At 39.2% G+C, this 13,613-nt stretch overlaps 1 protein-coding gene across 1 annotated transcript; it reads left to right on the top strand.

Annotated features, from left to right (window-relative positions):
* The first annotated feature begins 9,033 nt into the window (after positions 1-9,033).
* On the top strand, positions 9,034-10,679 carry LOC149260828 (uncharacterized). Its single transcript, XM_089380778.1, has 2 exons — positions 9,034-9,773; positions 9,919-10,679. Exon 2 carries the CDS (start codon positions 10,128-10,130, stop codon positions 10,512-10,514), a length of 387 nt encoding a protein of 128 aa, XP_089236904.1. The 5' UTR covers positions 9,034-9,773; positions 9,919-10,127; the 3' UTR covers positions 10,515-10,679.
* The last annotated feature ends 2,934 nt before the right edge of the window (positions 10,680-13,613 follow it).

Here is a 13,613-nt window from a genome sequence, read left to right as displayed (position 1 = left end):
TATTCTTTACAGTTTTTCAGCATACCTATTGAAGTAACATTTAGCCGTAACTAATGACGTGACATTTAGTTTGAAAGCGTAGTGTGATTCATGTAATATTTTGCTCCAGTGTGGAATACTTGCACTATGGACATAGTTCCCATAAAACCCAGCGCTGGGATGATATAAAACCAGCATTGAAAGGTTTTGCAAAACATTTAACCAGCGCAGCTTCTTTCATCAAAAGGAACTTGTCTTGTTAATTTCTTTTACTTAGAAGGTCAAGTGTGTTTGATATATGGCAGCTTTGTAGCAGAGATTACCGCACTATGGTACCAGACTAGCTTTGATATAGATTCCCTGACGCCAATCTTGCAGGATAATTCAAAACTGGTTGTCAATGATTTTGCAAAAGCGCCATGTGCTGTTTGTTAAAATAAATATGCCTCACAATACAGTTGAATTGGGACATGAGAAACACCATCAGAGAATATCATATTTTAATTTATACCATAAATGACTGTTGTACAGAAGTTTTATTTTCTTCTAAAAGGTACCTGAATTTATAAATTATCACATGTATAGATCAAAATCACTGACCAATGATTAGGCTTTCTCAAAAGATTATCGTGTTAAGATTCTTGTTTATAAGAAAAGATATACAAACCTTTTGCAGCAAATAGTCCAATGATCTAAAAAGTGTTTCAAAATTCAATACTGCACACAGGATGCATTTGCCCCAAAGTAAGATGGTATAATAAAACTTAAATATCATTTTTTCTTATTTTATCAATTGTTGTTTTATAACTTGTTTCTTTTAATGCTGAATCTGGTGATTACGTACTTTGCTAATTCATTTCTTCCAGTTGTCCTTGTATACGTGAAGCTTGACATTTACTCTGTATTTTTGTGGAATATATTCTCTTGTATAGAGGGATGTACTCGTTTGGTAACAGTGCATATACCATGTCACATGTTGCTATCTAATACCTCCTCCATGTAAGAAACATTTTTGTTTTCTGAGCTAATTACTTATTCATTGCATTCAATGATTTTTTCTTTCAGACATGCTGAATGATCTCTGATTTATTAACACGAGGAAATTGTTGACAATTTTTTTGCTCCTCCATGAAGAAAAGTGTTACATTCCATTTGATATAAAAGAAATCAGAATGTACATATGCACTTCTTGTCAACACTATCAGAGCCATAGGGCTCTGCTACCATCAGTCAATAGGGGACCCAGAAGGGTTACGAAATTAAATATTACAGTCATCCTTAGGCATTTTCTGCCTCTACCTGTGCTTGGAAGCACCAGAATTTCATTCAGTTTTTGTTCAAAGCTGGGCCATTACACAAAACATTTAACAAATGATACATCCTGAGCCAAGAACAAAAAACTAGACTCCCTGTAGATCACTATAGAGAATGACAGATTCTGAAAGTAAGGTTTCATCTTTAAATTCCTGTTCAGTTAGAGTCCTTTCCTGCAGTGATGGTGCTTCTTTAGATAATCAAGACTCTTCTAGACTCTCTCCATAGATCAATATAGAGATAACAGATTGTGAACGGAAGTTTCATCATTAAATTCCTGTTTGGTCTGTTGAAAATGTGTAGCGAAGAAGGTCCTTCTTGACTTGTGCCTTAGTCAAGATGATTACAAACAGTCCTTCTTTAGCATGCACGAGTTCCTAGAAATCAGGACGAGTCATGGAGCAGTTAAAACTTAACTCATGTGCAGGAGTTGGAGGCTTAGTCTTGTTTGTCTCCAAGTGCGAGTTATTTTTGGAAAAGGACGAGTTAGTGAGCTTCAGTTTCTAATTGAGGCAGGACGATTTAGAATAGTCGTTTTGAATCAGTTAACAATTCAATCACAAGTCCGAGTTCCAAAATTAACTTGCCAGATTTAGCTGAGTCGAATTGCTTATAAGGAGGATGAAGGCACCTTTGTAATTCATTCTTGTATGCATGAGATTGTGTGTGTGAGAGGCTTGCGCGCTAGGATTTAGGAGGATCCTAAATAATAGGAGACCAAATCTGCGCTAGGAAATAGGAGACTTCCTGCGCTAGAATATAGGGGCAAAGAAACAACGCAAGCAAGAGGAGCTGGATCAGGATTGTGTGCAGGATGTTCAACTTAGTTTAAGCAGGGAAAACATGTGTGTTTTCTAGTAAAACTGTATTGCCTTGTAAGAGATCAATTGCTCAAATTCTGTCAATAAAATCTACAGCAAGTAGAGGGTTTTCCCAGTTGGGTTTTCCTGGAAAAAAAATCTTGTGTTTTTCTGCTATCGTGTGACTGTATTTCATTTCTGTTCTATTCCGCTCCAAATTGGTAGAGAAATTCTGTGTTGGTGCAACGATTAGTTTCAGATTTGTTCACTACAGCAGTTGCAGAATTTCAAGGAAATTCTACATGGTATCAGAGCGAGGAACAAAATAAAGACCAACGCAAGTTGATTCATACATCACAAGAGCAAAAGACACCAAGAGAAGAAGGATGTCTGATCTGAGGTAGCCACAGTCCCTTAGGTGCATATCTGAAGTGAAAGGAGGCCAAGTTTGATAACCTTCTTGTGTGTTTGGATAGCCGAGATAGGGTAGATGCTGGCTGGAGTTTAAAGGCAGATTCTGTGCGTGTTTTGGGTTGGTAATTCTCTGTGACAGGGGCACATTATTTTCTGTATGTTTCAGGGAGGGCCCTTAATTAGGTGCAGATCATACGGAATATTTGGGGCTGAGATACCTTGTGGAACAGTGCAGAAGGTAGGGCTCAAAGGAAGGGAATTGCACTGTTGATTGAAGGGATATTTGGCTGAGAAAGGGACAGTCCTGTAGGTGCCACAGGGTGCCCTAACCAGGGGTCGAACTTCAGTGATTGGTGCACAATCCGAGGGCAGAAAGAAGTCTTCTTTCTGAGGTATGTATGTCTTTCTGTGTTGGTGAATTTTGCTAGGTTGATGTGTCCAGGTTGGACAGCTTGTAGATCAATCAAAGTACAGTATTGTGGAGGGCTGTTAGTGGCTGATTTGAGCCCTAAGTTCAGCCTATTGTGAAGGACTACAAGGCTGTTAGTGGGCAGGTGTTGGAGAGCTTTCTGGGTAAGCATAATGGCGTTGCAAGGGTTGAGATCAGATCACTGCTTATCCATGGAGAGGGAGGATCATGATAGTTTTGGAGGATAATGGAGGGAGAATTTGTGAAGTAGGCTATACCACGGTCCACCACCACAAGATCTCCAACAATTGACCCAACATACTAAGAATGATATCAAGGCAAGGATGATTATTCTAGAAAGGGTCAGAGATCATATAGTTCCTCATATCCATGAGAAAAAAACAACTTTTGAGATGTTCAAAACTATTTTAGATATATATCAAAGTACCAGTGATATCGGGAAGCTTGCTCTTAAGGAGAAGCTAAGGAGTATCCAGATGAGCAAGGATGAGCCCATTGTCACGTATTTGTCAAAGTTCACTTAGGTACGAGATGAGCTAGGTGGTGTGGGTGTGATTGTACCAGAGCATGACCTTGTGAGTTTTGCTCTTCTAGGACTTCACAAGTCTTGGTATGGGTTCCAGGATGCTGTCAGTGGCAGAGAAAATTTTCCCAGTTGGGAAAGGCTATGGATTGACTGCGTTCAAGAAGAGATTCAAAGAGGGACTAGAGATGGTAGATTGATGAAGACAGAGGATGAGAACTTTGCCCTAGCAAGCAAGAGTAGCAAGGCCAAGGGCAAAGAGGGCCAAGGAGTGGTTGAGTCCAGTCAGAAGGCAAGAAGAAGTATCTAAGCAAGATCAGGTGCTTCCATTGCCATAAGTTTGGACACTATGGCATTAAGTGTCCTAAGCATAAGAGGGAGTCCTATAAGGATCATGTAGCTGCATCAACAGAAGTAGATGCATTTTCTGCCCAGTTCGAGAAATATTTCTCATTGATAGCTTGCATGCAAAGCGAACATACAACAATGTATGGTATATTGATTCAGGAGCATCCTTCCACATGACCAAGAACAAGAAGAGTTTCAGCCACCTGAAGGAGAAGTACATGCAGTTTCAGGTTGAGCTAGGAGGTGATGGCATGTATGCAGCTAGAGGAGTTGGTATTGTCAGCTTTCAGAGGGAGTTAGGTAATCCTCTTCATCTTAGATGTCCTTTATGTTCAAGATTAAAGCAAAATCTTTTTTTGGTAGCTACCCTTGAGGACAAGGGTTATGATGTCATCTTCAGCAAAGTTAAGGCTTACCTCCAACATTTAGCTTTTGGATGTAAGAAGCAGATAGGTGTAAAGAAGAAGAATCTCTACAAGTTCCAGGTAGAGACAGATGTAGCCTTGAGCAACAAGGTAGGGAGAGCTCAAAGTAAAGAAGTGATGGTTGAGGAGAGTAGAACTCAGAGGGAGTCCCTAGAGCAAGAGTACATTAGAGTACTTGAGAATATGCTACTCAAGGTAGAGGATGGTTGAGGAGAGCAGTACTCAGAGGGAGTCCCTAGAGCAAGAGTACGTTAGAGTACTTGAGAAGAAGCTACTTAAGATAGAGCCTCAACCAATATCTTAGTTTGAGTCTAAGCTAGTTGGCAGTTGGGCCGACTAGCAGGGCGATGAGGACCATAGCCCACGGTGAGTGGAGGTAGCCACTCAATCTGTGACTCCAAGTATAGGGAGAGTTCGAGCCAAGTGGGTAGAGCATTTGTTTAATGGAGGTCAAGATAGAGTTGGATCTTCCAGTATCACCTTCAGCTAGAGGAAGCAACCATAGTGGTACACGAGGTATATGGCACTTATGACTAAAGTGATGGACTCATAGAGCATGGTTGGAAAGAACATGTCTTTAGATTAGGTTCCGTAGAAGAAAGTAGGGCAGTTTTCTAGTTTAGAGGGAGAAGCTACAACAACGGAGAACGTGGTAGTGTTGGAGACAGATCCAGGTGGACGAGGTTCTTCCAAAAGCACCTTCCTCGCTAAGAGGGAGTGTTGAAAAAGTGTAGAGAAGAAGGTCCTTCTTGACTTGTGCCTTAATCAAGATGACCACAAACAATCTTTTAGCATGCACGAGTTCCTAAAAATTAGGACAAGCCATGGAGTAGTGAACTTATGCGTAGGAGTTGGAGGCTCAGCCTCGTTTGTCACCAAGTTCAAATTATTTTTGGAAAAGGATGAGTTAGTGAGCTTCAGTTTCTAATTGAGGCATGACGAGTTAGAAGAGTCAGTTTGACTCAGTTAATGATTTAATCACAAGTCAGAGTTCCAAAATTAACTTGCCAAATTTCGCTGAGTCGAATTGCTTACAAGGAGGACGAAGGCACCCTTGTAATTCATTCTTGTATGCATGAGATTGTGTGTGTGAGAGGCTTGCTAGGAGAGTGTGTAAGGAGAAGCCTATGCACAACAAGAGAAGGAGAGAACTTTTGCTTGCAGGTGTGCGCTAGGATTTAGGAGGATCCTAAATAATAGGAGCCCAAATCTGTTATAGGAAATAGGAGACTTCCCGCGCTAGAAGATAGGGGCAGAGAAACAATGCAAGCAAGAGAAGCTGGATCAGGATTGTGTGCAGGGTGTTCAAGCTTAGTTTAAGCTAGTGTTTTAAAAACCAGCCGGTCTGAACTAGTAACCGGTCAAACTGGTCGGTTAGCTAGCCCATCGGGTCAAACCGACAGAGAAACCCGGTTTGACCCTCTATTTTGCCAAAAAAATGAGCAAACTGGTGCTAACCGACTGGTTTAGGATGGAACTGGCCAATTTGCAACAAAACTGGCCGGTTTGTGGTCAAACCTGCTGGTTCCGTCCTAAACCGGCCGGTTCGCTGCCATGGCCGCGGAGGACCCATGCAGCGCTTTTTCCCAAGTGTTTAGGGTGTTTTGGAGGGAAAGTAAGGGTTTTTTCCCTCCAAAAACACCCTCTCCAAGCCTTTAAAAGGCCTTCTCCCTTTCATTTGTCTCACCATCTCATTTGGAGTATTTGTGAGTTTGATTGGGAGCTTGGAGAGTTTTGAGTTTTTGCTGGAGTAGTCAACTTGGAGTTGGAGTTGGAGCTATTTTGGAGATTGTTTGGAGCTGTGAGTGGAGTTGGCATCTTCAAGAGGAGGCTAAGGAAGCTAGTTTGCATTTCCAGGTAAGGATTTTCACTTGAAAATTCCTCATTTGACTGCTGTCCATGTATTAAATTTTTTTATGTGTTCTAAACTTCTAACTTCTTTCATCTATGCTATCAATTCTCTAGTTCTATGCTATCAAATTTTGTAGGCTACATGTGCATTTGTTTTCCTAAATTTAGCTTTGGTTTTCCATGTTTCTTAGCTGCATTTTTTTTAAATGGTAGATTTCTTTGCAAATTTTAATTATTTCAAGCAAACATGGCTCCAAAAGGCAAGGACAGTGCATGGGCTCATTGTGATGTGATTGATGGAAAAATGATATGCAAATTATGCCATAAACCTATTGGAGGTGGGGGTATTCTCGGATTGAAACAACACTTGGCTGGGGTAAGAGGTCAAGTAAAACTTGTGATGCACCAAACGAAGTGTTAGGTCCAAGCTTGAAAAGTTTCATCAGGATAAGGCTAGGGAGAAGGCCATCCAAGATGACATTGCACGGAAGAGGGAATTATTAGAAGCCATGAAAGAGAGTGGGTATGCTGATTATGAGATTCAAGGCTCGTCTTCTATCCCTTCCACCAATGAACCCTTTCACTATGTTCATCCTTCTTTTGACCAACTATCAAAAGGAACAAAGAGAACAAACATCCAAAGTTATTTCTCATCCTCTACCAACATTGCCTCTTCTAATCCCACTTCCTCCCAGCCAAATCGCCAAACACTTTGGATCAACATTGGAAAAAACAATGCAAAGAAACCTCTCATCTATACATTGCTAGATGGTGGTATGATGCAGATATCCCATTTAATGTTGCTCACTCTCCTTATTACCAAGTTATGTGGGACTTTGTTATAGCTGCAGGAAAGGGCTTCAAAGGCCCTAGTATGCTTGAGGGGAGCTCTTTTGCATAAAGAGATTTCTTCCATTGATGAGTACTTGGTTGAGTATAAAGGTTCATGGCTCAAAACAAGTTGTTCCATCATGTCAGATGGATGGACCGATGCAAAGAACCGCACTATCATTAATTTCCTTATTTCATGCCTTCAAGGAACCATGTTTTTGAGATTAGTTGATGCATTTGATAAGGTGAAGGATGCAACCCTTCTATTTGAGCTTTTGGATGACATTATTCACGAAGTTGGGGAGCATAATGTTGTGCAGGTCATCATCGATAATGCCTCAAACTATGTTCCTGCTGGAAAGATGCTTGAGTCCAAATATAGGACCATATTTGGGACTCCATGTGCTGCACATTGCATAAACCTCATGCTTGAGGACATAGGCAAAGTGGATTGGGTAAAAAACACTGTAGAGCATGCCAAGTGCATTACAAAATACATTTACAACCACTCATGGGTATTGAACCTAATGGGGAAAAACATTGGGGGCAAAGAGCTTGTTAGGCCCGCAATTATGAGATTTGCAACTCACTTCCTCATGTTGCAATGTCTCAATGGTCAACATAAAAACCTGCAAAAAATGCTTTCTTCTAATGATTGGACTGAATCTCGGTGGGCTCGTAGACAAGATGGCAAAGACACCAAAAAGAAAGTGTTTGACAATTATTTTTGGAAAAGGTCTATAGAGCTTGTGAAAATTACCAAGCCCCTTGTTAAGGTGCTAAGGATGGTGGATGGGAAAAATTGGCTATGGGCTACATTTATGAGGCTATGGATCAGGCAAAGGAGCAGATATGGGCAACTTACAAGGACAGGTTAGCTAAATATGGCCGTATATGGGAGATCATTGATAACAGATAGAACAATCAACTCCATCGTCCTATACATGCAGTTGGGTATTTTTTGAACCCAAAGTATCCACGGGGACTCGCCCCCCCCCCAGGGGTCTAGTTTCCTCGCTCCCCCGCGCTCCGAGGACTTGGGGACGAGTAGGGGACGTTTCCCCACGCTCCCAAAATGGAGGAAACTCAGGGGGACGTGCCAGGGAAACGTTTCCCTTCCCTGAGGGGGCGTTTCCGAAAAGGGGGACGTGGGGGGACGAGGGGGGGCGAGAGGGGACGAGGGGGGACGTGGCACACCTTTAATGCGTTAAAAACCATTTTAATTAACTAAACGCTGAACTTAATCTTTAATTAAGAGTTAATTAATGTTTAGGGTTTTGGAAAATCGTTGTTTCATGTTATAAAAACAACACCCTGAACCATGAACAACACACTCACAGCCTTTGCAAGTTCGCTGAGCGCTCCACTCACAGCGTTGGATTTCACTGTTCGGATTTTAATAAACAGTGCCTGTATCATTATTGATTGTATTAGGAATTGTATACAAAAGGTAAATTACCTAAAAAAAAGTCAGTGAATTAGTACAATTTGTTGAAAGTGCAAGCTAGGAAAACCAAGACCTTGAATCGGTTCAATATGGGCTCTCCCCGTTCATGGTGATAGTAGGTTTAGGAAAAGAGCCTACTGTCACATGTTCTGAAAAGTGGATCTGACTATTTTAGTATTTTGTTTCCAAGAACCAATTAACCACAAGTATGGGTGAAAAATCCGACTTGTAAAAACTTAAAAGACTGCCTCCTTGACTACCATAGGTTGTGTTGATGAGACCTGACTAAAATATAATATTGTTGATATAATAAGACCTGATTAAAATACAGAATGCTAATATTCCACCAGCCACCCAACTACTTTCCTATATGATTTCTCAAAATTCTGCCCGGACATCTAATTTTGATCCCATGAGAACTTAAAGGGTTCAAAATATACATTCGCTCAAAGAAAGAAACCAGCAAGATCTGTAAAATGGAACTAACTAAGCAGTCTAACAACATGAAAAGAAGAAAGTAACTTCCAATTACGTGTCTATCATTTTTTGCATGAGATTGCCGATGGAAAAATCTATGGCACAAGGTTATGGCTGTCGCAATGGTTACCTGGGAACTGAATAAACAATAGACAGTCAACCTATTCTTATATTAGGCCTATGGTCTTTACCTGTGGAAAAAGCATCCAGGTTCCGTTTAGTCCAAGTTCCAAAAATGATTTCTTTTAGACTTTTTCTCTAGGTTAGCAGTATCTAAAACAGAATTGTGAAGGTATATCAGACCTATGGGCTAGTCCTATGGAAGCATTGCCAAATAGGCTATTCATATATTAATATTATCAGTTGAAAATCTACGGCCTGCCTAACTAATATGTCAAGAACTTAGAAGTCCAGTTTCTCAAAATCATTATACATAATCCACTATAGTTCTGAGTTCTCTCTATGTTTAAGTTTTCTTCTAAGAAGGACAATTCTCTCTTTGTTTAAGTTTTCTTCTAAGAAGGATTGTGTAAATTTTCAAATTCATTGCTTTCTTGCTCTAGGAATTCATATCAATGATCGTGCTTTGCAGCTTTTCAATTCAAACCAAATTGTCATGGTGGACTCAATTAATAAATTATATTTTATATTTATAATTTTTAAGACCCTGACGCTCCCCCACGTTTCCTAAAAAATGGTAGGGAGCTTTTGCATAGGCCGCTCCCGCGCCCCCTCGCCCCCTCGTCCCGGAACCTTGATGGAGCATTGTCTGTAGGATGGGGAGGTGAGAGCTGGATTGATTGATTGCTTGGAGTGCATGGTCCCTAGCCATGCAAACCAGTTGGAAATACATAGACAATTTACTCTTTCAGTGTGGCAACTGGTACCTTTGGCAAAAACTTGGCAAAGATGGCAATAGATGTGGATCAACCAGGTAAGCAATTCCAATTTCCAATTTGTTTTTCTTTTCAAGTTAAATTGTTTACAAATTTACAATTCAAATTATCTATAAATACTTGTAATTTGTAAATAAGTAATGAAATGAACTAAGTTACTAATTAATGTCTTTTTCTTTGCAGCACATTGGTGGGAGTCATTTGGCGGCTAGTGTCCTCAATTGCAAAAGTTTGCAATTAGAGTCCTCAGCCAAACTTGCAGTGCTTTAGGTTGTGAGCGCAATTGGTCTGTTTTTGAGTGCATACACATGAAGAAGAGAAACCGTTTGGAACAAAAACGGTTAAATGATCTTGTCTTCGTGCAATACAACCTTTGACTAAGGAGGAACCAAATGATGAACAAAACACTTGATCTAGATCCCATTGTGTTGGACGATATTGATCCAACATCAGAATGGGTGGAGGAGACTGAAGATCCTATGTTTGATGCTGATTTTGATATCGACATGGCATTAGCGGAGGATGAAGCAGATTTGGTGGCGCCATCAGAACCAGGATCAGTAGCGGCATCAAGGAAAGACAAACAACCAATGGAAGGCACTAGTCGTGCAGCTCGACCAACTCGTGCTTCCATTAGGTCCACTTCTATTGTTATTGGTGGCATTGCTACTGAGGTTGCAGATCAAGCCGAGGCATTCTCAGACTCTAAACCAGATGATGTCCATGTAGCTCCTGATGATGATCCCGTGTCTAGTAGTGGTGATGAATTTGATGATTGATCATGTGTACACTGTAGACTTGTAGTAGGCCAATGGCCTCATAGCTTGCGGCATTGTTTTTGGACTTTATAGGCCATTTAGAGCCTCATTGCTTATGTATTTTTTCAATGATATGTATTGCACTCGGTGCCATTTTGATATATTCACCTTTACATGGTATATAAATGAGCCAACTTTGCATATTTTGTCTCTATTGGCTTGGAATCATGGTTTTAAATCTTAAAAATAGTTTTTTTCATTAAAAATTAATTATTTAATGTATTTTTTAAAACCGGTTCGTTTTGTCCTGACTAGTCCTAGTTCGAAACCTCGGTTCATTAGGTGGACCGGTCCGGTCACCGGTTCTGGTTTTTAAGACATTGGTTTAAGCAGGGAAAACATATGTGTTTTCTAGTAGAACTGTGTTGCCTTGTAAGAGATCAATTGCTCAAATTCTGTCAATAAAATCTACAGCTTGTAGAGGGTTTTTGCAGTTGGGTTTCCCTAGAAAAAAATCTTGTGTTTTTTTGCTTTCATGTGACTGTTTTATTTCTGTTCGATTGCGCTGCAAATTGGTAGAGAAATTCTGTGTCTTGGTGCAATGATTACTTTCAGATTTGTTCACCACAGCAGTTGCAGAATTTCAATGAAATTCTACACGGTAGAGTCCCTTCCTAATGTGATAGTACTTCTTTAGGTAATATATCCACTTTCTCATTAAATTATCTATAAATGTAAGAGAAATATCCAAAAGCTTAATTCTTATCACAGAAACCCTGTTTATAGCTGTGCTAAGAACCAGATTCTCCATATGGTTTATGCAATTGGTCCAATCCATATGCAATTTAGAGTACCCCATGACTTGGATCCTTTAAATACCTTTGTCAGCTGCACATTTCAAAAGTAATTGTAAGGCATAGAATTCATCTCTATTATTTGTCCCTGACCTGTAGCATACTTTGAGAGAAATATAATGATTTTCATTTATAAACCAGTTTCCACCAGCACCACATTTATCTGGAGTTCCTTGATGAGCACCATCAAGAAAACCCCGAGTCTAATTTTTATCGATCTTTGGAGCCTTTAGAATTCTTTGAACTTTGGCTTTCTCAGGTTTTCATGACTCTCCATAGGCAAAATAATTTGATGTGCAATCTCTGCAGGAGAGAGAGATTTGTCTTGAAATATCATTGTTGTTTCTTGAAAGACAAACCCTTCACAGTACGAAACAAGGCAGGGCCTAAGAGCAACAACAGTCTTGTCTTTATGCCAGCTCTCAAAACAGGCTAAAGGGGAGTGTTCACTCCATCCATTGTGACTACTTGTTAGCATTAATACTTTCTTGGCATATGAGCAGTGCACAACTAGGTGGTCCATAGATTCCCCATTTTTTTTCACATAATAAATCTTCCACGGCCATGCCAATTTCTCTTTTGTTCATTGGCCCAAGTTAGAATTTTTTTGACATTGTTAGCCATAGGAATATCCTGGTTTTGAGAGGACTGTATAAGTTCCAATTTTTTTTTTCCACCACCATCTTTTCTCCCCAAATTCTTCTCCCCATTTGTAGTGTGCAGTAGTATAAATTCCAGAGCCTTCACCCTTGGACCACTCTATTTCATCTTCTTGCTCATTTAATTTAGGAGCACCGTGCTTTAAAGCTGTGTTACTGGACGTGCTTGCTCTAGGGGATGGATCTGTGGATCAGTGAAACTTATGGATTCATATTTGGATCTGCTCCCAAAATTGCATGAGTGTACCAGAACTGCAATTGTGAGCATAATAATATGGGTTGCTGTAGGGCACAGTAGTGAGAATAATAATCTAGATAAGTTCAATGGAGAGCAAAGATGGGGCTCTGTGACATGGCATACTTTTACTAGAGAGAGTGGATGATTTTGCAATGTGGTCAGTTGAATGTTGTAGGCTTTAATATAAAATTTATAAACTATAAACCATACTATATATAGACCATAATTATAATATAAATTCATAAACTATAACATATAAACTTAATATGTAATTTTGAATTTAATATATAAGTTATATAATAAACTAAAAGGTTACTTTATATTATACAAGTTATATAAGAAGATGGAGTGACCTCTATATTGGTGATTTTCTAGTGCTAATTAGACAAACACAATTTTCTGCAACTGATAAGTACTTCTAATGATTTATGATATTACTTTAATGCACTCTAGAACATCATTAAGTAATTACACTCAGAAAATTCAACTGGTCAAACATTGACTGTCTCAAAAATTTAAGCCGGAAGAAACTTTGTCCTCTTCCTCCGATCACTTCCCACATGTGAGGGTGATAAAAATGTGAGTGATGAGTGAGTGAGTAAATGAGAAGTTCAAGTGTCTTTTTATAGTGATATTAGGGTGCCCAAAGAGGCACGTCTCTTTGCAAACTAAATTAAATTTTTTTCTTCTAAATAGTTGGGGAATACCTTCGGCATCTACCCAAAGATCAACATGAATTAGGTTATAATCCATCCACATAGTGTTTGACTTTGTTAAATTGTTCCTCCATAATTTATGCGATTCTTTGCATAAATTTAGGTAGAAGTAAAAAGTAAATATGTAGTTCATTCTTTATATTTCGCTAATTAATCATATTCACCAGGAATTACTGCCCACCATAACATAATTTATGCAATTCTTTGCATAAATTTAGGTAGGAGTAAAACTAAATATGTTGTACATAAAGATTGTAACAACCCCAAAAATTTAACATATAATTGACTTTATACAACCAATGTTTGGAAGTTTGTAAGTTAATTTATTTAAAATAATTTGTATTGAATGACGTAACTAGTTGAAGAATGTAACTAGTGTCCGTCTTCATAATTATATTTGAGTCATGATGTAATGTACTTGTCAAAAGAAAGAAAAATAAAATTTATTATTAAGCATGGGTTTCGTGCTTTGTTTATTTGTTTCTAGATCAAAAGCCTCCATTGTAGACTTCTAGGGTTTATGTCTTGGGTCTTAGCTTTTGTCATCACTTAATAGACCCTTCTTGGGCTTTGTATATCAAGAGAGAAAAATTATTTTTATGTAGAATGAGTCAAATAACCCTCCTCCACGAAGTCGGCCTCAAGTTCTACAA

This window comes from Pinus tabuliformis, chromosome 6, assembly GCF_031772625.1.
Source record: "Pinus tabuliformis cultivar Carrire ecotype Pingquan chromosome 6, CPIR1, whole genome shotgun sequence".
NCBI classification, from domain to species: domain Eukaryota; kingdom Viridiplantae; phylum Streptophyta; class Pinopsida; order Pinales; family Pinaceae; genus Pinus; species Pinus tabuliformis.
The sequence above is the reverse complement of the archived record's forward strand: the minus strand, read 5'-3'. Positions and strand labels throughout refer to the sequence as shown.